The sequence below is a fragment of the Tupaia chinensis genome, unplaced genomic scaffold, assembly GCF_000334495.1.
Source record: "Tupaia chinensis unplaced genomic scaffold, TupChi_1.0 Scaffold000617_2, whole genome shotgun sequence".
Classification (NCBI taxonomy): Eukaryota; Metazoa; Chordata; class Mammalia; order Scandentia; family Tupaiidae; genus Tupaia; species Tupaia belangeri.
Window position 1 is genome coordinate 2365762 of NW_006160137.1, and position 27329 is coordinate 2393090.

The 27329-nt window shown below is 47.2% G+C and overlaps 1 protein-coding gene across 5 annotated transcripts in view; it reads left to right on the forward strand.

The window, feature by feature from the left end:
- CNOT10 (CCR4-NOT transcription complex subunit 10) overlaps positions 1-27329 on the forward strand; it is a 92028-nt gene that overhangs the window by 60844 nt on the left and 3855 nt on the right. For all 5 annotated transcript variants that reach the window (XM_006158967.3, XM_027775951.1, XM_006158965.3 and 2 more), the window contains 5 exons: positions 15113-15226; positions 18650-18780; positions 20538-20573; positions 20779-20906; positions 26840-26915. In XM_006158967.3, coding sequence (XP_006159029.1) covers positions 15113-15226; positions 18650-18780; positions 20538-20573; positions 20779-20906; positions 26840-26915 — 485 coding nt within the window. The remainder of the gene's footprint in view (positions 1-15112; positions 15227-18649; positions 18781-20537; positions 20574-20778; positions 20907-26839; positions 26916-27329) is intronic.

Consider the following 27329-nt stretch of genomic DNA (forward strand, 5'->3'; position numbering starts at 1 on the left):
ATGAGAAAGCAAGCCGCCAGGTCCAGGACTCGAACCACAGTTGGCCATGTGGGAGTGTCCAGCATCTCAGCCACCACGTTACCTGCCAGCCCCCTTAAATACTAATCTTTTTTTTTATTATTCTATTTCACCAGTTCAGTCTTTTTTTTAAAATTATTTATTTAATTTTATTTATTCATTTATTTTATTTTTTAATTTGCCCAGAAAGACAGAGAGAGAGAAGGAAAGTGAGAAAGCAAGCCGCCAAATCCGAGACTTGAACTGTGGTCGGCCATGTGGGAATCCAGTGCCCTTATCCACCACGCTACCTGCCAGGCCCAAATACTAATCTTAAAATTGCTTTATTTAGGAACCAGCAGTTGGCATAATGGCTATGTCACTGGACTCCCACATAGTTGTGGTTTGAGGCCCAAACCTGGGGGGTTAAACTCACACTGGGGGCATGTGCATGTGTGCCCAAGATCCCGAGAGGAGAATGGAGGAGAAGGGATTCCAGCATGGCCATCCCCCTAGGGGGTGATTTCTCGCTTTCTATCTCTCTGGTGAGCTCATGTACCCTATAGCAAAAACCTCAACCCACCCCCCCCAAAAAAATTGCTTTATTTCTATATGCAGTGTAAGAGGTACAGTATCCCTTAGTGGTTGCACATCTGCAGAGTTGGGATTTACTTTGACCTTCTGAGAATGTCAGTCATGAGAAGGGTGCGTGAAGGGCGAGAGTCTTCTCAGTAGGTTTTGTACTTTCCAGCACGACTTCGCTTTTGATGTGTCTTCGTGGGAGGTTTGACGGTACTCAGGGAAAATAAAATCACTTACCAGATTTTATGGAGGAAACAAAGGATCTCCATAGGGAATTCATCATCAAAAAGTGAGGCAGAGATGGCTTCTCTTTTACATACTAACCTCGATTTCCTGTGGAGCAGATGGGAGAAAGGAAGTGGAACGAGAGGGAAGGAGCCTTAGGGTAGATTTAGCAAAAGGGCTGCTGTGCAGGACAGTCGCTGGGATTTTCAGCGCTGGGAAGGCTCCCAGTTGCAGTTGGGTGTGCTCAAGGCAGTGTTGTGGCGGCAGCCAGCTGTCTGGTGTGTAAGGAGCTTCTAAGCATAGTGGTTCTCAGTTGAGATGGTGGCATTCTTAAAGATTTCAGCAATTTCTGACCTGTATTCTCTTATGTAACTGAAAATGGATGTGACTAGTGTATAGCTGAGTTTTTATAGACTATTATATTTGACCCCTTGCACTCTGTAATACCCAAGACACCAGGGCAAAGCCCAATTTCCTATTTCCAGCATAACTAATATGCAATAAATTATCATGACTGTTCTAACGGCCACTGCTTCCTGGCCTCTTGAGTATTTTAATTCTTGTCCTTCTCTACATAAATGAAGGTACGTCCAAGAAAATTTATTCTAACCAAGTTATGTTTTCAGAAGGAACATGACAGCTAGAGCAATTACGAGATTCTTTATTAAACCAGGGTAGCCGTCAGAAAAATATTCTTACAACCGAAACAAAAGTTGGTCCCCAAATTAAGAAAATATCTCAGAAATTGGGGCTCACAGGTAGCTTGGTGGTAAAGGCCACAGGAGTCCCACATCGCCAACTGTGGTTCAAGCCCTGCACCTGGTTACTTGCTTTGTCATTTTCTTTCTCTCTGTCTCTCTGTGATCAAACTGGAAAATAATAATTTTAAAAGTTTAATAAAATACTTCTGGGACCAGCAGTTAGCATAATGGCTATGTCGCTGGACTCCCATGTACCCATGTACTCAACCGTGGTTCAAGTCCCATAAAATGTGAATGTTTTGCCGCATGCATTTTTGGGTGATCATTTTCTTTTAGGAATTACTTTATTCAATTTTATTCATTGTCTTCTTTTTTTTTTTTTTATGTTAACCAGATAGAGACAGAGAGAGAGGGAACATGAGAAAGCAAGCCGCCAGATCCCAGGACTCAAACCACGGTCAGCCTAGACTCCAGCTGCCTCAACCACCACACCACCTCCCGGCCCCTTCACTTTTTTTTTTTTTTTTAAAAAAAAAAGAGGGGGCGGGGGGGGGTCCGGCAGATAGCATAATGGCTATGTTGTTGGACTCCCATGTAGTCAGTCGTGGTTCAAGTCCTGGATCTAGTGACTTAAACTCATGCTAGGTGTGTGTGCATACATGTTCAAGATCCCAAGAGGAGAATGGAGGAGAAGGGATTGTGGCGTGGCCATCCCCCTTGGGGGGTGATTTCTCGCTTCCTGTCTCTCTATTTCTCTCTTTCTGGCAAGTGCATGTGTTCTATAGCAAAAACCTCTAAAAAAAATTATTTTTTTGCTTAGGGTACTTGCACTCACCGAAGAGAGAGAGAGACATACAGACAGCCCAATGAGAGGGGAAGTGAGAACTCACGCCCTAGGAGGGATGGCCACGCCGCAGTCCCTCCTCCTCCCAGGATCTTGGGCACACACGCATGTGCCCCTGCCATGAGTTTTGAGCCACCAAGTCCAGGACTCAAACCATGGTTGTCCACGTGGGAGTCCAGCAACGTAACCATTATGCCATCTGCTGGCCCGATCAGCGTTTTCTTATACGATGATTGGCTAAAAGGGTTTATTTTCCTCCCCAGTTGTCATTTATTGTCTGCTGTCCTGTTTTTTCTTTCATTCATTAGAGCACCCCCCCACAGGGTCTTGACACCAGTCCCCTGGAGCCTCACCCAGCCCAGATTAGCGCACATACTTCCGGTGTCTTCAGGGAGGTCTTGGTATGTGAACTGGCGACCCTCAGTGTGGGTCTGCCTCGCAGCAGTACATCTTACCGTTACACCACCCTCCAGCCCCGTTCTTGGTGTATCTTTATGAAGGTTTAATTTACCCATGTAAATTCCCGACGCAGTTTCCCCAGGTAGAGTGTACAATCTCGTGGCTTTCACTGTAGTAAGAGATACGTGAACAGTCACTACCGTCAGTTTTACGACGTGTTTTTCACTCCAAAAAGTCCGCACCTTTGTCACATTCCCCAGCCCTAACTAAATAATTTCTGTATTTCTGCATATACTCATGTTGGGGTCCTGCAGATGGTGTAGTGCTTATGTTGCTGGACTCCCACCTGGCCCACAGTGGTTCGAGTCTCAGACCCGGAGGCTGGAAACTCACGCCTGGCACGTGTGTGTGCACGTGTGCGTGCATGCCCAAAATCCTTAGAGGAGAATGGAGAAGGGACTGTGGCGTGGCCATCCCCCCGGGGGGTGATTTCTCTCTTTCTGTCTCTCTGGTAGGAACACGCACCCTAGCAAAAAATCTCTCTCAAAAAAAAAAAAAGAAAGGAGTTATGTTACGTAGGCTTTTGTGTCTGGCTTCTTTCATTTAGCATGATTTTTTTTTTAATAAGAATGATCTTATTTAACTTTATTCATTTATTTATTTAAATTTGACTAGAGAGGGACAGAGTGAAAGAGAGACAAGGAAAGTAAGAAAGGAAGCTACCAGATCCGGGACTTGAACCGTGGTCGGCCATGTCAGAGTCTAGCACCCTTCACCACATGCCACCTGCCGACCCGTTTAGCATGTTTTCAAGATTTATCCAAGTTGTGATATGTATTAGTACTGCCTTCTTTTTTATTGCTGAAAAACATTCCGGTGTGTCGGTATTCCACACTTTGTTTCTCCATTCATCTGTTAGTGAATATTTGGATTATTTCTGTTGTTTTGCTATTATGAATAATGCTGCTATAAACATTCATGTACAAGTGTTTCTGTGGGCTTGTCTCTTGAGTATACACCTAGGAATGGGATTGCTGAGACATGGTACCTTCTAACAAGAATGCACGATTTTATCATACCACCAGCAGTGTGCAGTGTGGGAAGGTCCATTTTCTTCACAACTTTACCAGGAATTGCTACTTTCCTTCTTTTAAAAAAAATCTTTGATGTGACCAGCAGATGGCGTAATGGCTACATTGCTGGACTCCCACATAGTCAGTTGCGATTCGGTTCCTGGACCTGGCAGCTTAAACTCACGCCAGGCGTGTGTTCGTGTGTGCCCAAGATCCCGAGAGGAGAATGGAGCAGTGATTACGGCGTGGCCTTCCCCCAGGGGGTGATTTCTCACTTTCTGTCTCTTTTCTTTCCGCAAACACCCGCACCCTATAACAGAAACCTCTCTTTAAAAGAAAAAAAGTTGGAGGCCCAGCAGGTGGAGTGGTGGTTAAGGTACTGAACTTCCACATGGCTGACTGCAGTTCGACTCCCGGGCCTGGCAGCTTGCCCTCTACCTTCCATCTCTCTCCTTTTCTCTCTCTGCACGTATGTGTCCTATAGCAAATTTAATAATAATAACAACAACAATAAATACAAGTAAATAAGTAATAATTCTGGGGCCGGCAGGTGGTGCGGTGGTTAAGTGCGCTATACTCCCACATGATGGGTGACCGCAGTTCGAGTCCTGGATCTGGTGGTTTGCTTTTTCTCTCTCTCTCTTTCTCTCTCTCTTACTCTGTCCCTCTTTGGTCAAATTAAAATAAATAAGTAAATGAATAAACAAATGGAGTTGAATAGAATGATTCTTTAAAATAAATAAGTAATCTAAAACTATATAAGTGTGTGTGTGTGTGTGTGTGTGTACACACTACGTGCCCAAAATCCCAAGAGGAAAATGGAGAAGAGCAACATGGCTATCCCTCCACAGGGTAATTTCTCGCTTTCTTTGTCTCTGGCGCATGCACATACCCTATAGCCAAAATCTCTCCCCTCCGCAGGGTGATTTCTCGCTTTCTTTGTCTCTGGCGCATGCACATACCCTATAGCAAAAATCTCTCTCCAAAAACAAAATGAAAAATTGCTATAGGTCATGTACACACATTGGGGGGAGGGAAAGGGGAAATGAGAAAACGCCCTCAGAACGGATGGTCACACCACAGTCCCTTCTCCTCCATTTCCTCCTGAGATTTTGGGCGTACACACACACGTGCCTAGCATATTCTTCAAGCTGCTGGGTCTAGGACTCAACCATGGCAGTCAGCCATGTGGGATCCAGCCATCTTTAGGTTTTTGCATAGACATGTGTGCTTGCTAGAGAGAGAGAAAGTAAGGAATTACCCCCAGGGCAATCATCATACCACAAACCTTCTCCTCTATTGTCCTTTGGGAATTTGGGGCATGCACACACACACATGCCTAGCATGATTTTCTAGCCTCTGGGTCCAGGGCTTGAATCATGGTTGGCCATGTGGAGATCCAGCTCCTTAACCACCATGCCACCTACCTGCCCCTTCTCTGTCTTTTTTATTACATATCGTAGTGGGTATGAAATAGTATCTCACTGTAGCTTTAATTTGTATTTCCCCAAAGACTGATGATATATGTTCTCATTTGTTTACTGGCCATTTGTACATCTTCCTTGGAAAAATATTTATCCAATATTTAGCCCATTTTTAAAATTAGATTAGTGGGGGCCGGCAGGTGGCATGGTGCTTAAGGCACTAGACACTCCAATGTGGCCGACCGCGGTTCGAGTTCCGGACCTGGTGGCTTCCTTTCTCACTTTGCCTCTCTCTGTGTCTCTCTCTGGTCAAATTAAAATAAATGAATGAATAAATAAAATTAAAATAAATAATTATTTTAAAAATAAGTAAATTATATTAGCGATCTTCATTATTTTGTCATAGGAATTATTTTATTTTATTGATTTTGGTTTTTTGGAGAGGTTTTTGCTACAGGGCATGAGCGCTTGCCGGAAAGGCAGAGACAGATAATGAGAAATCACCCCCTAAGGGAGATGGCCATGCCACAATCCCTTCTCCTCCATTCTCCTCTCGGGATCTTGGTCACGCACACAAACATACATGGCCTGGGTTTAAGCCACTGGGTCTGGGACTCAAACCGTGGTTGACTACATGGAAGTCCAGTGACATAGCCATTATGGCAACTGGTGGTCCCTTATAGATTTATTTTTTAATGCCAAAGAGCTTGTGCTTGAGCCAGAAAGAGAGGAGGAGGAGAAGGCCTCCCCTCAGTGGGACCTGCTCATACTGCAGTCCCTTCCTCCACTGCTCCTCCCCCTCAGGGTCCTGGGCACACATGCGTCCTCACCTGCTGTGTTTTCATGCAGCCAGGGCTGAGATTGATTCAAACCGCGGTTGGCTATGTGGGATCTGGCTCCTTCTCTGCAGCCTAAGAACCCTTTATGTATGCTAGATACAAGTCTAAAGATACATGATTTAAAATTATTTTCTCCCAGTTTTGAGGGTTGTCTTTCAGCTCTTTTTTTTTTTTGAAAGTGGCCTTTGAACCATAAAAGTTTTCATTTTGATGAAGTGCAATATATCTATAATGTATATATGTATACATTTTGATGAAGTGCAATATATCTATAATGTGTATATATATATATGTGTGTGTATATATATACATTATAGATAAAATGTAATACACACACACACATATATATATATTAGTTGTTGCTAATGCTTTCTTCTTTTTAACTGCTGGCCAGAAAGAGATGGAAGGAGAGTGAGAAAGGCAGAAAACTGCCCAGCGTGGTGGCATAGTCACACAGCAATCTCTTCTTTCCCATCTCACCTTCCTGATACATGGACACACACACACACACACACACACACACGTATATGTGCCTGCAGATTTTTCAGACCCCTGAGCTGGGACTTGAACCACAGTCAGCCGTATGGAATCCAGCTTCCTTAACCACCATGAGGCCAGACCCAGCAGCTTAGAAGATGTGCCGGCGTGCATGGGTACCCCAAATCCCACGAGGAGAATGGAAGAGAAGGAATTGTGGCTTGGCCATCACCCCTGGGGAGTGCTTTCTCACTTTCTTTCTCCCTCCCTCTCTCCTCTGTCTCTCTCCATTGAGCACAAACACCCTGTAGCAAATTAAAGAAAAAGAAAAAAGAGGCAAAATATGATTTCCTTATTTTTTTAAAAAAAAAAGCATATAAGGTAAAACTAAATTTGAATTTAATTTAATTTCTTTTCCTCCCCAGAGAGGGACCAAACTGAATAAAAGGAAATGTTCGGACCAAATATCATTAAGTCTGGTTAAGTTATTCCACAAGTATCAATTATGGAAGTTCAATTAGTTCTTCCAGACTCTAATGTGACACTCGGTGAATTATTTCCCATCCAGTTAAAAGGGACCTCCCCTGGCCCAGTGTTTATAAGAGAAGATGAATCAAACAAATGGTTGATAACGTAAATATTATGGACAGTTTTAGTGTACTTAAGGAATCGTATTTCTTTCGATCTCAGCCCGGTGATGACATCGTAGCTCATGAAGCATACGTAAGACAGCGTTATGGCTGATACCTTTGCAATCTCATACTGCCCTTGCTAGAGGTCCAGCCCCGTTTCAGTGTTAGGGTTGAGTGTGATCCTGCTGACACGTGTCCATATGGAAAACGACCAGAGGAGGAACCTGCCCAGGATGAGCGCACGTGGGCAGGAGTGTGTGTTCACCACGGCCTAGTTCCATCTCCTCCCAGGGTCTCACTGAGATGAGCTGGCGACCAGCTGATCACAGGCCCAGATTAGTAAGTCCTCAGTGGCCCGCCACGGTGTGGGGGCCCCACATAGCCACTACTGACCTTGGCTGACCTTAAGGTCCTGTCTGTGTAAAGTACTGAATCTCTGTGACTTCACACGATTCATTTGCTGCTCAGGGCAGGATGGGCTCTTTCTATTCCCCAGAGGTTTTTGCTGTAGGGCACATGTGCTTGACAGAGAGAGACAGAGAGATGGAAAGCAAGAAATCACCCCCCAGGGGGGATGGCCACACTACAATCCCTTCTCCTCCATTCTCCTCTCGGGGTCTTGGGCACACACACACACACGTGCCCGGCGTGAGTTTAAGCCACCGGGTCCGGAACTCGAACTGCAGTCGACTACATGGAAGTCCAGTGACATAGCCATTACGCCAACTGCTGGTCCCAAGATGGGCTCTTTGAGATGCTAGATTTGCATTGGCACTGGGGTGTGTTTGTCAGTGAGATTCTTTTTGTGTATAGCTGTTAATAGAAAACAAAATGTTTTCAGAAGCCCTAAAGTGAAAAATGAATCAAGCTTTTAAACTTTTTCTTCAGAGCTGAAAATTGACAAGTTTAACATTTTCTAGATTGTTATAGATAGTGTCAGCTTAATTTTTTTTTTTTAATTTAAAAATTCAGTTCCCTAGGGGGCCAGCAGGTGGCATGGTGGTTAAGGGCGTTGGACTCCCACATGGCTGACCTTGATGCAAGTCTTGGATGTGGTGGCTTGCTTTCTCACTTTCTCTCTTTCTCATTCTCTCTGTCCCTCTCTGGTTAAATTAAAAATAAACAAATAGATAATAAAGCTTTTAAAAAAAATCTAGTACCATATTTAGTTTGTTGAAAGAAATTACATTATTGTATTTTGGGGGTGAATTTTTGGCATTATGTCTGCTGTGAGAGTCCTTGTAAATTTATTTTCCTTTGACAAATGGTCACTGATTGGATTTTCCCCACTTTGGCCTCGCAATAAGGACTCGTCTATCTCAGTATTTAGACTCACATAAATGACAGGGTATGTGGCTTGACAAATGTTAATGCTCATTCTTACATAGCTTGTCGTCATAATATTGCACTTCAAAAAAACAATTCCCTTCTGTTTTCCCCCTTCCGTCCTTCTTTTCCCTTCTTTTCCAAGGGGTGGCATTTTGAGGACCTAGAACTCGGTTCTCCAGCCTGAGAAGGGAGAGAGTGAGTGGGGTCTTGCCAGCTCCCCTTCCGCGGTGGTGGGAGGGAGGCTAGTGTGTCGTCCCTGGGGGTGTCGTTCTTCCAGTCTGCTGAACTGTCAGATCCACTGAGCGCTTGGTAAAGCAGATTGGACAGTGACTCGGGGAAGGCGCGGGCGGGGGAGGGGGCAGCATTTCAAGCAGGGACTATCCACTATCCGAAGTGAAAGATTTCTCCGGGGACTTCTAGTGTCAAGCAGCCTGCGGGATCAGGGGCAGTGGAGAGTGGTTTCCTAAGAGGACAGGGAGGATGAGCGTGAGAGGGTGATGAGAGGTGAGTTGGGGGAATAAGGCCCCAGGAGGAGGGGAGCACGAGTGGCTTGAGTTTCAGGCCATGAGACGCGTAATGCCGGTGGCCCGCAGTCAGAATGCCAGCCCCGCAGTCGCCTACGCACGTGTTTAAGCACTTGCCAACAGAATGACGGCTTGAGTATCAGGCCATGGGACGCGCGTAATGCCGGTGGCCCGCAGTCAGAATGCCAGCCCCGCAGTCGCCTACGCACGTGTTTAAGCACTTGCCAACAGAATGACTCTCTCGCTTTAGACTCTCTGACGCTGCTGTAATTCAGCATGCTCTCTCACGGCAGATGGGGTAAACGTTGAAGAAAATAGGTTTTTACCACCTTGTAAATAATTATAGTTTGGGCTTCCTGGGAAACAATCCCGTAGTAAATCTTACATGACTGATTTCTGGACCCAAAGTGGGCTTGACAGTGGGCCGGGGCAGTAATGGCCCACCTACTGTCGGGAGAGGCCAGGGCAGGCTTTTCCCAGCAAGCCTGCCTGAGGTGGGGCATGTCCTGACTCTAGGACCCAACGCAAGCAGGAAGAGGCCCCTGTCTGGGAGCGCAGAGTGAGTCAGCCACATCAGCAGAGGGACTTGGGAGAAAGGTGGGGGGATCTGGGGGACTGGGCCCTGGGCCCTGGTGCCTGGTACCTGGAGGAGCCCGTTCACAAGGCCAGATACCGATTGCCGCGTGCTCTTCATTCAGCAAGTACCTACTCAGCATCCCCTGCAGACGGCTGTGTAAGCCACAAAGGGAGGACGCTTCCTTTCCAAACGCTGGGAGGAAAGGATTTTGAGTGTTCACAGCATGAAGTGATGATCCGTGTTTGAAATGTTAGGGTGCTAAATAAATAAAGATGCGTGCCTTTGCTTTTGAGGCGCTTACGTTCGCCCTGACCTTTGCCGGTCACAGATGCAAATGGATGATCCAGTGTGACTGTCATTCACGGGCCCTGAACCGCTTGAGCCTCCGGAGACCAGATGTTTACAAGTATCTTATTCTTCTCCTCAACCAATACATATTTGATATGTATGCTTTTTTTAAAAAAAATTTTTTATTTAACTATTTATTTTTGTTTGACCAGAAAGGGACAGAGTCAAAGACAGAGAAAGCAAGCTGCCCAGATCCGGGACTCGAACTGTGGTCAACCGTGTGAGAGTCCAGTGCCCTTAACTCTCATGCCACCTGCTGGCACCCAACCCTTGTGCATTTTGAGTGAAGAAATGCCATTATCATTTTATATAAAAACTACAAATAGGCCAAAAGAAGAAATTTGGTCACCTATTGTCACTGCACGGGGCTCATCACTAACATGCTTCTGAAGATGGGAGAGAACTCCAAGGCCTCCCTTCTCTGGTTTTCAGAGTCTTCCGTCAGGAAGGCTCCCCTGAGAGACTGTGGCCATGACAGGGACATCCTTGGCAAACCCAGCTCTTCGAGAGCCAGGGATATTGACTATAGATTTGTCTTTGGAAGTGGCCCCGTTGGCCTACTCTCAGATTGTTTCTCTCTATGAGCAGTATATAATTCAAAATTATATACTCAGAAACAAAATATAAACTTGTAGTGTTTAGATAAAATTTTGTGGGCTTTATTTTATTTTATTTTTTTATTTTTTTTCGGAGAGGTTTTTGCTGTAGGGCACGTGTACTCACCAGAAAGAGAGACAGAGAGAAAGCGAGAACTCCCCCCCCCAGGGGGGATGACCACGCCGCAATCCCTTCTCCTCCATTCTCCTTGGGCACACATGCACACGTGCCTGGCATGAGTTTAAGCCACCAGGTCCGGGGCTCAAACCACACTCAACTACATGGGAGTTCAGCGACAGCCATTACGCCAACTGCTGGTCCCTTATGCATATATTTTTCATGACAGCATGTGTGCATGCGTATGATGAGAGAGAACCACCCTCGGCAGGGCAGGGTATCCTCAGATCGTCAACCCCTGTCCCCAGCCCTCCAGCTCCTGAGGCCAGTGGGTCCCTGCGGTCCCTCCCACTCCCGACGTATCCTCAGGCCAACCTGCAGTCAGCCGTGTGGCTTCCAGCAGTGCGCCCCAGGACTCCAGCCATGGCTGTGCATAACCACAGGGCACCTGCATTATATTCGCCTGGAGCTTGGAAGCCAGCGTAATGTAATCTGCTTCGGTGCTTTAGTTTTAGGGTAGGCTTGTGAGCTGATACAGGAGCAAAACGATTGGACGGGAAAAACAGTGGATTCGGAGTCTGCAGGGTTGAATATCACATGCCATGGCCTAGAGACTACGTTAGCCACTTAAAATCTCGGACTGTACAGTGACGGCACAGAGCTGCGTCAGACTGTCCTTCCGCCCTGCCATGGTGGCCGTAAACCCCAGATTCCTAGGGCCTTATCTCAGTCTGCCTACGTTTCAGGGTGTTCGTTGAGGGGTGACTTTTCCTTAAATGGATCATTTTCTAAGATTCTAGCAACCAGGATGAGGAAGTGAGGGGTAACCACAGGCAACTTGTGGATTGCCACCTGTGTGTCTTCTTCGCAAGGGCCACTTCGAGTCAGAGGGCTTCGGAGCACGGTGACCCTTGTGGTGACGTGATGGTCACTCTCTTCCTTAAACTGAAATCACACCCTGAAAGCATGCGATGATCTGTATGGGGATTATCATTTGTAACTGTAACTCAGAATGCTGCATCTAGTCGGGTCATTTATGATCAGCTCTACTAACTTCTTTTTTTTTTTTTCTTTTTAAGAATTATTTTTGGGACCAGCAGTTAGCCTAATGGCTATGTCACTGGATTCCCATGTAGTTGACCGTAGTTCGAGCCCCGAACCTGGTGGCTTAAACTCATACCGGGCGTGTGTGTGTGCGTGCCCAAGATCCCAAGAGGAGAATGGAGGAGAAGGGATTGTGGTGTAGCCATCCCCCATGGGGGGTGATTTCTCGCTTTCTATCTCTCTGTCTCTCTCTGTCTTTCTGGCAAGTGCACACGCTCTATAGCAAAAACCTCTCCAAAAAAATAAAAATTATTTTTTATTTAGATTAATTTATTTTTATTTTATTATTTAAAGATTTATTTTATTTTATTTTATTCATTCATTCATTCATTTTAATTTGACCAGAGAGAGAGAGAGAGAGAAAGTGAGAAAGAAAACCACCAGGTCCAGGACTTGAACCGTGGTCAGCCATGTGGGAGTGTCCAGCACCTTAACCACCACGCCACCTGCTGGTCCTACTTTATTTATTTTTAAAGAATTAGCTTTAACTTTATTTTATTTATCTATTTGTTTGTTTGTTTATTTTAATTTGACCAGAGAGGGACAGAGAGAGAGAGAGAAAGCAGCTCACCAGGTCCAGGACTCAAACCATGGTCAGCCATGTAGGAGTCCAGCATTCCTAACCACCACACCACCTACCAGCCTTTATTTTTTATTATTATTACTATTACTATTATTTTCCAGTTTGACCAGAGAGAAACAGCTGGTGGGGGGCGGTGAGGGGAACAGTGAGGAAGCAAGCCAGCCAAGTCCAGGACTCAAACCCTGGTCAGCCATGTGGAAGTACAGTGCCTTTAACCACCACACCACCAGCTGGCCCCTAAACCTTATTTCTATTTGACACGTTTTTTTTGTCCTTTAGGGTTTTTGTTTTTGTTTTTCTCGAGGTTTTTGCCATAGGAGCTGGAGGGAGACAGTGAGACAGAAAGTGAGAAATCACTGTGGGAGGGAGGGGGCTGTTTTTGCCCTACAGCAAAAACTAAAAACGAAAAAGCAGGGGACCGGCAGACGGTGTGGTGGTTAAGGTGCTGGACTCCCACGTGGTCGACCATAGTTCAAGTCCAGGACCTGGTGGCTTGCTTTCTCACTTTCCCTCTCTCTCTCTTTTTCTCAATTCTGTCCCTCTCTGGTCAAATTAAAAATAAATAAAGTTAAATAAAAATAATTCTTTAAAAAAAAAAGAAAGAAAAAGCAGAAATATTCTCTGGGGCCAGGCAGTGGGACAGAGGTAACAGCTGGACCCACGTGAGAAAGGGTCCCGGGTCTGCGTCCTGGTGGCTCCCTGAGTACGTCAGATGCACATGTGCTCATGTACCTGTGACTGACTGAGGCTGGAGGAGGGCTGTGGCAGGAGGGCCCTTTGGGGTGCCTCTCTCATAGAAGAAATAAGTAAGCGTTTTTTGTTTTTAGTTGCTGTAGGGCACATGTGCATGCCAGAGTTAGAGATAGAAAGTGAGAAAACACCCCCAAGGGGGAATGGCCACTCCACAGTCCCTTCTTGTCTGCTCCTCTCTTGGGATTTTCCGCACGCACACACATCCGCCCAGCACTTTGCAAGCTGCTGGGTCCGGGACTTGAACAGCGCAGTCAGCAATGTGGGATCTAGTGTCGTAACTACCATGCCTCCTGGCTGGCCAGAAATTAAAAAAAAAAATTTTTTTTAATAGATATCTTTGCTACAAGGCATGCCCACTTGCCAGAGACAAAGAGAAAGTGAGAAGTCACCCCCTGGTCGGCGGGGAGGGGAGGGACACAGCACATTCACTTTTCCTCCCGGGATCGTGGGTGCACGTGTATGTGCCCAGCGTGAGTTTCAAGCCACCAGGTCCGGGACTCAAATCACAGCTGGGCATGTGGGAGTGTGGAACACCCTAACCACCACATCACCTGCTGGCTCCAGGCCTTAAGTAAACTTTTTTTTTTTTTTTTGGAGAGATTTTCACTGTAGGGCACGTGCGCTCGCCAGACATACAGAGAGAGACATAGAGACAGAAAGTGAGAAATCACCCCCCAGGGGGGATGGTCACGCCGCAATCCCTTCTCCTCCATTCTCCTCTCGGGATCTTGGGCACACACGCACACGCGCCCGGCGTGAGTTTTAAGCCACCGGGTCCGGGACACGAACCGCGGTCGACTACGTGGGAGTCCAGCGACATAGCCATTACGCTAACTGCTGGTTCCCCAGGCCTTAAGTAAACTTTGAAAGAAGGTTCTATGAGCAGATGGCTTAGTGGTTACATTGCTGGACCCCCACGGGGCTGATTGCTGTTTGAGTCCTGGACCCAGTGACTTGAAAATCATGCAAAACGCATGTGTACGCATGCCCAAGATCCCAGAAGGAGGGATTGTGGCTTGGCCATCCCCCCTTGGGGTGGATTCTCCCTGTCTCTGTCTCTCTTTCTAGCAAGCATACACACCCTATGGCAAAAACCTCTAAAAAATGTTTTTTTTGTGAAAGTGAGCTTCTCTTTAGGCCATTAATTGCAACATTTTGTACAGTCTAAAGATATAACTTCGTTTGGTTATTTTCTTGGGCACAAGGGTTAATTGGATAGAAGCTAAAGATGACTTAGGTAGATGGCTAAACTGTGCTTCAGATGGTAGTTTTATACATCATTTTAATTCTTTTTTTTTTTTTTAAGGGAAGTTTTTTTTTTTTTTTTTTTTTTAAATACAAGACGCCTGCACTTGCCAGAGACAGAAAGCAAGACCCCCCCAAGGGGATGGCCACGCCACAATTCCTTCTGTATTCTCCTCTCAGGATTTTGGGCACACACACACACACACACACACGTGCCCAGTATGAGTTTGAAGCCACCAGGTCCAGGACTCGAACCACAGTCGACTATGTAGGAGTCCAGCAACCTAACCATTATGCCATCTACTGGTCCCCATCATTTTAATCCATAATTTTTTAAAGAATTTTTAAATTCAATTCAATTAATTTATTTACTATCAATTTGATCAGAGAGGGACACAGAGAAAGCGAGAAAGCAAACTACCAGGTCTGGGACTCGATCCGCACCGCGATCGGCCGTGTGGAAGTCCAGTGCCCTTAACCACCACGCCAGCTGCCGGCCCCGCTCATCATTTTAATTCTCAACACAGTGTCGTGGCTTCTGTTCCTTTTCCCTGGCATCTGGATCATCATAGCTGTGACTAGGGCGTACTTTCCTATTTAGCAGATGCACTCACTGTCAGTTCTCTGACTCGGGTCTTGGTTCTTCCCTTCTCTGTTCTTTTTTTTTTTTTTTTTTTTTAATAACAATTCTTTTTTATTTAAACTTACTTACTTATATTTGAATTGACCTTCTCTGTTCTAGGTGCTCCATTCTCGCTTGCAGTGCATATGTGGCTCTGGCTTTGGGTGATAACCTCATGGCTTTGAATCACGCAGATAAACTTCTTCAGCAGCCCAAGCTGTCAGGATCTCTGAAGTAAGTGGACCGGGCCCGCATCCCCGCCGCGTTTTGTTTGGCGGTTTCCCGTCGGTTTGTGGTGCGTGGTGCTTTTCATTCCCCCAGTGGGATATATATTTGGGGGAAAGCAGCTGGCTTCAGTGTTCCTTAAGCATGTCTTGGCAGTAGGCATTGTGTCCCTTGCTGTGGCTCAGAGGTCAGTGGTATGGTGTCTGCCGTTCTGAGTGTACAGGAGACACACCTGAGTCCTGCGGTGCTGTATCTGACGGGAGCACTGTATCTCCAGATAAGGTGGTTCTGTTTTTGTGTTGTTAACAATCTGGGACATGAAACACTCACCCAGCCGTATGGGACCCAGCCGCCTTCACCACCACGCCAGTGGCTGGCCTGATAAGGCGATTACTCAGAGAGAAGAACCACAAACAGACGAATCTGGTCCGCATGATAAATCTGTTTCAAAGAATGCAATTTAAATAGACAAGAATTTTGGGTCAGCCGGTGATGATGTGGTTAAGGCAGCTGGATCTCACGTGGCCGACTGTGTAGTTCGGGTCCTGGACCTGATGGCTTGAAAATTATACTGGGCTCATGTGCGTGCGTGACCAGGATTCGGAGAGGGAGAAGGGAGTGCTTGCTTGCTTGCTTTCTCTCTGGTGAGCACACGTGTCCTGTAGCAAAATTTCCCCAAAATTTTAAAATAAAAACAAATAAATAGACCATTTGAAACCATTTTCCCATGCTACTGTACCGTTTCATTAGACGGTTTCATTCACTCTTCAGGTGCCTCTTCAATATCAATGTCACTTTCATCCTAAAATGTTCCAAAGTGCATCATTTCTTTTGAAATTTCAAGGCTAAAATGCAACGTGCTTTGAATTTTTGCGTGACGTTGATTTTTGGACATTTTATCCAAAGCCACAGTAGTCTGTATAACTTGAGACAGTTTTTGTTTTGTGTTTATTCATCCTGTGGGTATATATCATTACTAACAAACTCAAAACGCAACTATTTGCTCTTTTGCCTTTTAGTAGTTTACTGTGTGCAGAATTTACCACTGTGAGGTCATTCTCTGAGAATTAATGCTATAAATATCTCCCTCCCTCCCTCCCTCCGTCCATCTGTCTGTCTGTCTGTCTGTCTGTATTCTGTTGGCAGAGGGTATGTGTGCCAGCAAGAGGACAAGCCCCACTGGGGCATGGTCATGCCACAGTTCCTCTTTGCTCCGTCTCTCCACCCCCTGAGGATTCTGGGCACGTCGCATACAGGCCCAGCATGCGCCCTCAAGCCCCCGGGGCCAGGACTCAAACCGTGGTTGGCTGTGTGGGATATAGGTCGCTTAACTGTCTTGCTCCAAGGCCAGCCCCCTGTAAATACTGCATTTTTTGCCTTGGAGAAGAATCGATTACCTCATAAAACACCTGAAGTTAACATCAGTTAAGGCTGTTTTAGGCCATTGTTCCCTAAACATAATTTGTGTTTTAAAAAGTCATTGGGGCCAGTAGGTATAGCATGGTGGTTAAAAACACTGGACTTCCACGTGGCCGGCTGCGGTTTGAGTCCTGGACCTGGCAGCTTGCTTTCTCACTTTCTTTCTGTCTCGCGCTCTCTCTCTCTGTGTCTTTCTCTGGTCAAATTAAGTAATAAAAAGTGCTTAGTTAAATAATACAACTTTTTTAAAAAAAGAAAAAGTAATTAAGAAGTCTGTCCAGGGCCCTCCTATTCTTATGAAAACCTTATTCGGAATTAAGGCCTGGGACCAGCAGTTAGCCTAATGGCTACGTCGCTGGACTCCCATGTAGTCAACTGCGGTTCAAGTCCCGGACCCAGTGGCTTAAAACTCATGCTGGGCGCATGTGCATGTGTGCCCAGGATCTCGAGGGGAGAAAGGAGAAGGGATTGTGGCATGGCAATCCCCCCTGAGGGGTGATTTCTCGCTTTCTGTCTCTCTGTCTTTCTGGCAAGTGCATGTGCCCTATAACAAAAACCTCTCAAAAAAAAAAAAAAAAAGGATCCTGGCCTAGGGGAACCCTGATTTCCAGTTCAGGGCAGTTGGCTGCCTCTAAATGCCTCCCATCTTCACCATTGCCCCGCTCTGAGATACCTCAGTCTGCAGTTGCGGCCGTCCCCACCTCCAGGCTCAGTGTGCAGACTGGGCGTGTACGTCCATTATAAGAACAGTGCCCTTTTTTTTTTTTAATACAAATTGAAAAACAAATCCTAATTGTATTTTAAATCCTTTGGTCATCATCATAATCATTATTCTCAAATAACTCAAAAGTAGATTCTTTACCTGGCACTTGAAGACTTTATATATCATTTGTCAACTTTGTTCTGAGTCAAACAAAATTCTCTGATTTTGTAGCAAACTTCTAAGAGACTGGCCAAGTCACGTCTGGAAATTTCTTTCGTAGTTCTTTTCACCGTGTTATCGTACGCGTTGGTTTCTTAGTTAATGACAAGACCACCTGTCATCTTCCCAGGGAGGGCAGGCAGGTCTTTCTGCATTTGGCTGTCTGTAAAGACCACAGCAGCTTTCGGCCCTCTCCTTGTTTTTTCTACACCAAGCCAAGGATTTTTCGACTTTGTATGTCATGAAGCTATTTCATTTGGTTAAAAAAAGGTTTTTAGGGAACTAGCAGGTGGTGTGGTGGTTAAAGTGCTGGACACTTCCACATGGCTGACCACGGTGCAAGTCCTGGACCTGGCAGCTTGCTTTCTCACTTTCCCTCTCTCTCTCTCTCTCTCTGTTCCTCTCTGGTCAAATTAAAATAAAAATAAATAAAGTTAAAATAATTCTTTAAAAAAAAAATAAATGGGGGGAATACAGACCAGCCGGACTTTGAGCCCTCGAAGGCAGGGCCACAGGGAAGCAGTGTGTGGGGAACACCGGCTGCATGTGGGGAAGGGGTGCCAAATTGGGAGCTTTAAACTGAGAAAGTTTAGTTTTGTTCTCTTCCAGGAAAACTCATTTGAGCAGGAGTTACATCTAAGGCTTTTTTTTTTTTTTTTTAAGAATTATTTTATTTAACTGTATTTATTATTATTATTTTCCAGTTTGATCAGAGAGAGGCAGAGAGAGGGAAACTAAGAAAGCAAGCCACCAGGTCTAAGACTCAAACCACGGTCAGCCATGTGGGAACCCAGAGCCTTTAACCACCACGCCACCTTCCAGCTGCTTTCTGAATTCAGTATGCACACTTTGTTTCACTAGCTAATGTGAACATTGTTATCGTATACCTTAATGCGTTCTTTAAGAGGCAAACTCTAAAGTGACTGTTTTGGTTAATCTAGTTTACCTAAGCAAATTTCTATCTCATCTCAAGGACAGGCATGATGCGAAGCATATGCGCAGTATGTCCCATGATAAACCAAGTATCGTTATCCGTGGGGTGTTTCGTGGTGACCTGCTTTTCAGCGCGGACTCTGGTTTCTTCGTTTTAGGTTTTTGGGCCACTTATACGCCGCAGAAGCGCTCATCTCCCTCGACAGAATATCTGATGCCATTACTCACTTGAACCCGGAGAACGTCACCGATGTCTCCTTAGGGATCTCTTCAAATGAGCAGGACCAAGGTTAATGCGAACACACTTGATCAGAGCTGGCCACCGCTTCTGCCTCCTTCCTGTCGTAACTCAGGACGCGCGGAAGTCTCAGGGCATGGCCGTGAAGGGCAGGACGTTCTAGGTCGGCCTTCCACGCGTTTCGGCTGCGCCTCCATTGTAGTGCCTGTGTTAGTAGCCCTAGGAGTTCCATGTGGCCTGAATTCTTGCTTTTGAAAGACTGACGGAGTATCCACCACAGCTCCTTTGGGTTCTGGTACTGAGTTTTCTCTTTGAAGTGATTCTACAATCCAAGGGAGAGTAAAAATATTTCATTCAAAAGTAGTTCCGTTTATTTTTTGGGAGAGATTTTTGCTATCAGGGACGTGTGCTTGCCAGAGAGACAGAAAATGAGAAATCACCCCCCTGGGGGATGGCCACGCCATAATCCCTTCTCCATTCTCCTCTCAGGATTTCGAGCACGCATGCATACACCTCCAACGTGAGTTCCAAGCTACCAGATCCAGGACTGGTACTACAGTCGACTACGTGGGAGTCCAGCGACATAACCATTACTCCATCTGCTAGTCCCTATTTATTTTTTAAAATATATTCTCTAGGGGGTTCAGCAGATGGCATAGTGGTTATGTTGCTGGACTCCCACACGGGCAGCCATGGTTCGAGTCCTGGACCCAGTAGTTGAAAATCACACTGAGCGAGTCTGCGTTCATGGCGAAGAGCCTAAGAGGAGAAAGGAGAAGAAGGAATTGGTCATCCCCCCCTGCAGGGTGATTTCTCGTTTTTCATCTCTGTCTCTGTCTCTCTCACTCTCTGGCAAGTGCACGCACACTAAGGCAAAAACCTCTAAAAAAAAAAAAAAAAATTAATGAGTCTTGGGACCAGCAGATGGCATAATGGTTGCTTCAGTGGTCTCCCACATAGTTGACCACAATTTGAGTCCCGGACCCAACAGCTTAAAAAAAACCACGCTGGGTATATGTGCATACATGCCAAAGATCCCAAGAGGAGAATGGAGAAGGGATTGTGGCATAGCCATCCCCAGGGTGGTTTCTCACTTTCTGTCTCTCTCTCCACCCCCAGCGAGCACACACTCCCTATGGTAAATCTTAAAAAAAAAAAAAAAAAAAAATTTTTTTTTTTTTTTTTCGATTTTTGCCGTAGGGTAAGTGCACTTCCAAGCTACTGGGGCCAGGACTCAAACCACAGGTGGTCATGTGGGAGTCCAGCACTTTAATCACCACGCCACCTGCTGACCCACACAAAACATCTTCTTTTAAAGGTTATTCTATTCACGATAGAGAGCACATGCGTGTGCATGAGAGGGAGGAGAGAGAATGAGAATCCCCCCGGTTGGGGTCTCGTCATGGTGCATGCGATCCCCTTTCCTCCAGCGTGGCAGGTTCCTGGGCCCACGTGCACATACCTGGCGTGTTCTCAGGCCACCTCAGAGATCCCAACCTGCGGCTGGCCCTGTGGCTTCCAGCACCGCAGTTCCGTTTACTCCCGGCTGCAGCGTCAGGCTGGGCCTCACGAGTCAGTTTGAATCACGGCTCAGTTTCTGAGGAAGTGAAACTGTGGTTTTCACTTGATTCAGGGTTTGCTCTCAGGCGGCTGGGGTGGTGTCTGGTGTCTTTTCATAGAATCTCCACTACTCGGGAGAGTAAATATTGTGACAGATCGCTTTATATTAGATTCCACCTTATAAAGAAAGTTTTGAGAAACTATGCTCCGTCGTCCTGCCCCTCAGATTTATTTTCATGTCTTTGTAGGATCAGACAAAGGAGAAAACGAGGCCATGGAATCCTGTAAGTAAGAGGTTTTGTAAATATTTCAGCAGCCTGGCCTGCGTCCCTAAGAGCCAGACTCTTCAATCTTCTGTGTCCTTCCTTTGTCAGCCTGAAGAGCAGCTCTGCTCGTCCTTATTCCAAATGGCTGCTTGAGGGTGGCGGGCGGGGTTGCTCCCCTGCTCTCAGCCCAGCCTCCTCACCAGCGTCTACACTTTCTCCCCAGCCGGGAAGCGAGCCCCTCAGTGCTACCCCAGTTCCGTCACCTCGGCCAGGACCGTCATGCTGTTCAACCTGGGCAGTGCCTACTGCCTCAGGAGCGAGTACGACAAAGCCCGGAAATGTCTCCACCAGGTGAGGCCAGCACGGGAGGGTCCGACCCTGCGTGCAAAGCGGCCAGCAAAAGGCTTGAGACGCCCCCCTGCAGGGGGAATGGTCAAAAGAGGCCAAAAAACTCTTAAACAAAAAAAAAAACCAGATTGAGAACTGTCTGAGTAAGAAACCGCATCAACACGGCGCGGCGTGCGTGCGGTGGAGCACGGCGCCGCCGTACCGTGCTGAGACAGGGCGTCGAAGGCGTGCTAAGCGAAGGAGCACGGGAACTGTCTCTAGGCCCAGCAGGTGGTGTAGTTGGGGTACATAATGACAACACATGAAGTTAAATAAATCATTCTTTTTTTGTTTTTCTTTATGGAGGCTTTTTTCCTTATGGTGCTCGCCAGAGAGAACAGGCAGTGAGAGGGAAAATGAGAAATCATCCCCCGGGGGAATGGCCATGCCGCAATCCCTTCTCCACCATTCTCTCATGACCTTGGGGGCGTGTGCGTGTACACACACACACACGGCATGACGTTTCAAGCCACTGGGTCCGGGACTCATGCTGTGGTTGGCCATGTGGGAGTCCACGATATAACTACTGTACCTCCCTGCTGGCCTCAAACAATTGTTTTAAAAAACGTGTCTACACAGTCCTGTATGTGTGAGAAAGATCTCCAAAAGGACAGCCAGCACCTGCTGACACTGGTTGCGGGTGGCCGGATGGGTACAGCACAGCTGGAGACCTGGGACAAGAGCCTCTCCGCTGTATACGCCTTTTGATTTCCATTGTGTGAATCTGTATTCTAAAAGTTAGCTACCAGTATACCTTTGAGAAGGTCAGGGTTCAGAAAGCTCACTCCACAGAAGCTCCACACACTGGAGAAAGCTCCTGCGGGTGTGCACTTAACCTCTGAACTCCCCCACTTACATGGCACGTCGTCAGGCCTCGCGGAAGATCCCCACTGGACCTTTCTAGGTCACCTGCCCATCCCTGGACTAAGCACGGGCATAGAACCATACCCGTGGTAAGCACTGGGCGCTGTAATTGGCAGACCCAGAGGGATTTTACTAGTTGAAAGGTGCAGTTCCTTTAAAGGACAGCCAGGGCTGGCTCATGACGTAGCAGGAATAACAGGTCCGCTCAAAAGAAGCCAGAACCACACACCCCCCCCCGCCGGGGTTGCAGTTGGAATCCTGGCCTGCTTTGCCTGAGACATGCCAGCATGCACAGGGTCCCAAGATTCGATGGACTGGACTGAGGAGGGGGACTGTAGTGTGTTCAGGCCTATGGAGGGTAGTCCCCTCTCCCTCTCTGCCTCTTTCTCGTATGTGTACATGACTATCATGAATTTAAAAAAAATAGGGACCAGCAGATGGCGTAATGGTTATGTTACTGGACTCCCACATAGTCGGCCGTGGTTCGAGTCCCGGACCCGGTGGCTTAAACTCATCCTAGGCGCATATGTGTACATATGCAAAATCCCAAGAGGACCTAGGCACATATGTGTACATATGCAAAATCCCAAGAGGAGATTGAAAGAGAAAGGATTGTGGCATGGCCACCCCCCTGGGGGATGACTTCTCTCTTTCTATCTCTTTTTCTCTTTGTCTCTATCAAGCACATGTACCCTATAGCAAAAATCTCTTAAAAAAAAAAAAAAAAAAAACATTTAGAAGAAGGGCACTAGTCCAGGCTGGCTCTGTAGTGCAGCATCATGTGCTGCTCAGGAGACCCCAGAGTCCACATGGCAACTGCAGTTCGAATCCCCAGCTCAGTCAACATGGAATTTACAGGCACAGAGGAGAGTGCCCGGGATCTGATGGAAGAGGTCAGAGTGGTCAGACGCTGTGGGGGTGCTCTTCTCTCTCCCACTCTCACATGAGTGTACTTGTGCTCCGTCATGCATATGGAGAAAATAATCAACAATTTAAAAAAAAGGCACAAGATTGACCCTATAGCCTAGTGGTTAAGGGAGCCAGATCTGACATGGCCAGCCACAGTTTGAATCCTGGCCGCGGTGGCTTTAAAAACACGCCGGGGGACCAGCAGTTGGTGTAATGGCTATGTTGCTGGACTCCCGTGTAGCCGACCACGGTTCAAGTCCTGGACCTGGTGGCTTAAACTCACACCGGGCCTGTGTGCGCGCGTGCCCAAGATCCCCAGAAGAGAATGGAGGGGAAGGGATTCTGGTCGCTGTCTCTCTCTCTCTGTCTGTCTGTCTGTCTGTCTGGCGAGTGCACGTGCCCTATAGCAAACACATCTCCAAAAAAATAAAAAGAAAAACATTCCGGGCAGGTGTACATGCCTGCCCCAATTCCAACAGGATGGAGAAATGAAGGTAACGGGATTGTGATGGGGCCACACTCTGTTGAGGGGTGCTTTCTTCTCTTCTCTCTGGGGAGCTCATATACTCACTGGCAGTTAAAAAAGTGGGGAGACGGTAGCCCATTCATCTGGCATATAGGCATTGAATACTTCTGTGCAGAGCCCTGAGAACAAGACCGAATGAGCAGACAGCACCGGCCCCTTTGTTTAGTGGTTTAGAGCGCTGGGTGTCAGTGGCCAACTGGGTGTGACCCTACCCCACCCACAGCAGGCACACACCCCGTGTGAGAAGTTAAGACAGTTAGAAAGTAGCCGTGATGCTGCGTTGCCCTGTGGACACGTAGAAGGCACTTTCCCACAGGGAATATGAGGTTTAGGACTTGCGGTGTAGACAGTCTGGTAAGCAGTACATTCACAGCAGCTCATAAGAGAGCCCGTATCCCTACCTTTGCCTGAGGAATGAAACTGAAGTTAAACCTATTCAGAGATCATGGCTTCCAGAAACTTCCTGCCTATGCAGGTGACCTTGTGCCTAGAAATGATGATGCTTGGGGGCCCGGCAGGTAGCTTGGTGGTTAAGGACACTGGTCTGCCACGTGGCTGACTGTAGTTCGAGTCCCAGACCTGGTGGCGTTCTCTCTCTCCCTGCGTTCCTCTGGTTAAATTAAAATAAATAGATAAATACATAAAGTTAAATAAACTATTTTTAAGAAAATAAAGGATGCTTTACCAGGTGGAAAACAGCTGCAGGTGGTATTTAGTCAACGTAGTGGCATCTGGTCAGCATTCCTGATCCAGAATGAGGACAGCGAGCGGCGGGCTGCCCAGGGAGCGGCTGCCCAGGGAGCGGCGTGCACGAGCTGGTGTGGCGCTGTCCTCAGTGGTAAGCTCAGCTGCTTATCAGCCCCGCCTAGAGTGCCCCCGGCCTCAGTCCCGCAGCACACAGACCCCTGGTGGAAGGTGCAGCCCACACTCCGGCCGGGCTCTCATGCAGCAGGTGGCCACGGCCAGGCCACGCTGGAGAGGCAGATGGGGTCAGGCCTGGATCGGGGACTGAAGGGGGTTTTGTTTTGGTCCCTTGGTTTTTAGGTTAATCCAATGGCTGGGCCTTTGTTAATTGGGAGGCCCACCCTGCCTGGGAGGGCAGAACAATGCTGGGAAGGGCTGGAAAGGGCTCCAAGGACATGTTTCCGAGGTTGCTGCCTTCCGCGGCCTGTTCTGACAGCCAGGAAGCAAAACGCCATTCAGTCTCATACAGACGATGCCTTTAGAAAAACGTTGCAGACTGTAGTCTATGTAAAACGCAATTTACTGGCTACTTGGGGAGAAAATAGGTTTTCTATTTTAATTTGACCAGAGAGAGAGGGAAAGGGAGAAAGCGCACTGCCAGGTCCAGGACTCGAACCGCAGTCGGCAGTGTGGAAACCCAGCATCCTTAACCACCATGCCACCTGCCGGCCCCCAGAAAAGAGATAATTTAAATGTTAGGATTATCTTTTTAAAATAATTATTTAATTTTATTTATTTATTCATTTATTTTTAATTTGACAGAGAGAGAAGGACTCCCCACCAGATCCGAGACACGCCCCCCCGCTGGTCCCTTTATTATTGTTTTTTAATCTGACAAGAGAGAGATATGGAGAGGGAGAGGGGAAGTGAAAAGGGAAGTGAAAAAGCAAGCGGCCAAGTCAAGAACTTGAAACATGGTTACCATGTGGGCGTCCAGCGCCTCAACCACCAGGCCACCTACTGGCCACAAGAGAAAACAGGTATTTTTAATACCTATAAAATGGTGTCGGGGACCAGCAGGTGGCGTGGTGGTTAAGGCGCTGGACACTTCCACATGGCTGACCAGGGTTCAAGTCCTGAATCTGGTGGCTTGCTTTCTCACTTTCTCTCTCTCACTCTCACCCTCTGTCTCTCTCTGTTCACATTAAAAAATAATTAATAAATAAAATAAAATAAAATAATTATTTTTTAAAATGGTGTAAAGATACTCTTGTGTATAGGATGCCAGGCCTAGAAGTGTGAAATCTCATTTTCAAAATGGAGTGGTTATGGGAACCAGCAGTTAGCGTAATGGCTATGTCGCTGGACTCCCACGTAGTCGACCGCGGTTCGTGTCCCGGACCCGGTGGCTTAAACTCACGCCGGGCGCGTGTGCGTGCGTGCCCAAGATCCCGAGAGGAGAATGGAGGAGAAGGGATTGTGGCGTGACCATCCCCCCTGGGGGGTGATTTCTTGCTTTCTGTCTCTATGTCTCTCTCTGTCTGGCGAGTGCACACGCCCTATAGTGAAAATCTCTCAAAAAAAAAAAAAAATGGTGTGGTTATACCCCAGTGACTCCGTGAGATAAATGAAAGCCTCCCCTCCGCACTCAGGAGGAACGTTCTGGAAGCACGTCCTCTGGAGCAGATTCTGCACTAGTTTGCTATTTCTCCTGCCCGCAGCTGACCTAGGACAAGCTCCTGGGCCCGCAGGCATCTCCCACATTCAAGCCTGGGCCTCAAACGCCACCTCCCCTGTTTTCTTCCTGTCAGATATCTACGGCTCTTTATTCTAAAGACACTTACTTTTCTCCCTCTTCACAGCACATTCACGTGCACCCCTCCCTGGCATGTGGGTCAGTTTGTTTGAGTCATTGTTAGTTATGTGCATGCTTGTTTATTGGCAAGGGAAGTCCTTGTCAGTTTTCTTTCTTTTTTTATTTTTTTCCTAAAGGTTTTTGCCATAGGGCATCACCAGAGAGCGAGTGAGAGGGAAAGTGAGAAGTCACCCCCTAGAAGGAAGGCCACGCCACAATCCCTTTTCGTCCATTCTCTTCTCAGGATTTTGGGCGCGCGCGCGCACACACACACACACACACACACACACACACACACATCCGGCAGGATATACAAGCCACCAGGTCTGGGACTTGAACCACAGTCAGCTATGCAGCAGTCCAGCACCTCAACCACCATGCCTCCTGCTGGTCTGGAAGTCTCTGTCTTATCCCCATACCCTGTGGTCACAATGCGTCGGGTTTTACTTAGGCTTTTTCCATAGTGTGCTTGTGCTTGCTGGAGACAGAGAGGGAAAGTGAGCAACCCCTAGAAGAGACGGCCACGTCACAGTCCCTTCCCCATGCTCTCGGGGCTCTTGGGGGCACACGCAGCAGATGGTGTGGCATTGGGGTGTGCTGGATCCCACGTGGCCAGCGGTGCAATTTGAGTTCCAGACCCAGTGCCTTGAAAATCATGCCAGGCACATGGGTTTGTGTGTCTGGCGTCCCAAGAAGAGAGTGAAGGAGAAGGGATTGTGGTGTGGCCTTTCCCGCTGGGGAGTGATTTTTCACTTTCTGCCCACCCCCATCTGTATCTCTGGCCAGCGCACACGTCCTGTAGCAAAAACTAAAAAACACTTAGATAAGGGGAAGTAACGCTGAATCAGAAAGCAGGCCTAACCTAGTCGATGGGGTTCAAGACACAGGCAGTTGAGGGACACCGCAGCAGGGCAGTCGGTAGTCTCGAGCAAGTTACCTGAGAACGAACGTGGATAAGTTTGCTACCTGTTGGTTAGCTTTTTTATTATTATTATTTGTATTCTTTTTGGCATTACTTGGAATTGGCTTTTCATGGGTGTCTTTCTTTCTTGACCACAGGCTGCTTCAATGATTCACCCTAAAGAGGTGCCCCCCGAGGCCATCTTGCTGGCGGTCTACCTTGAACTGCAGAATGGTGAGTAATTAATTCTCTCATTGCAGAGAACCCAGGGTTTTGATGACGGCTTTTTCTGTCCCAACTGGAACTTTGCCTTTCTGAATTACACAAAAATGTAGTTAGGGAGTGTTTGGTGTCTTACACATTCCTACTTGCAGGTTAAGCATTATTTCCATCTGTCTGAAAACACAAAGCCGTGGGACCAGCAGTTAGCGTAATGGCTATGTCGCTGGACTCCCACGTAGTCGACCGCGGATCGAGTCCCGGACCCGGTTGCTTAAAAAACACACCAGGTGCATGTGCGTGCATGCCCAAGATCCCAAGAGAAGAATGGAGAAGGGATTGCGGCATGGCCATCCCCCCTGGGGGCTGATTTCTCACTTTCTGTCTCTCTGTCTCTGTCTGGCGAGCACACGCGCCCTATAGCAAAAA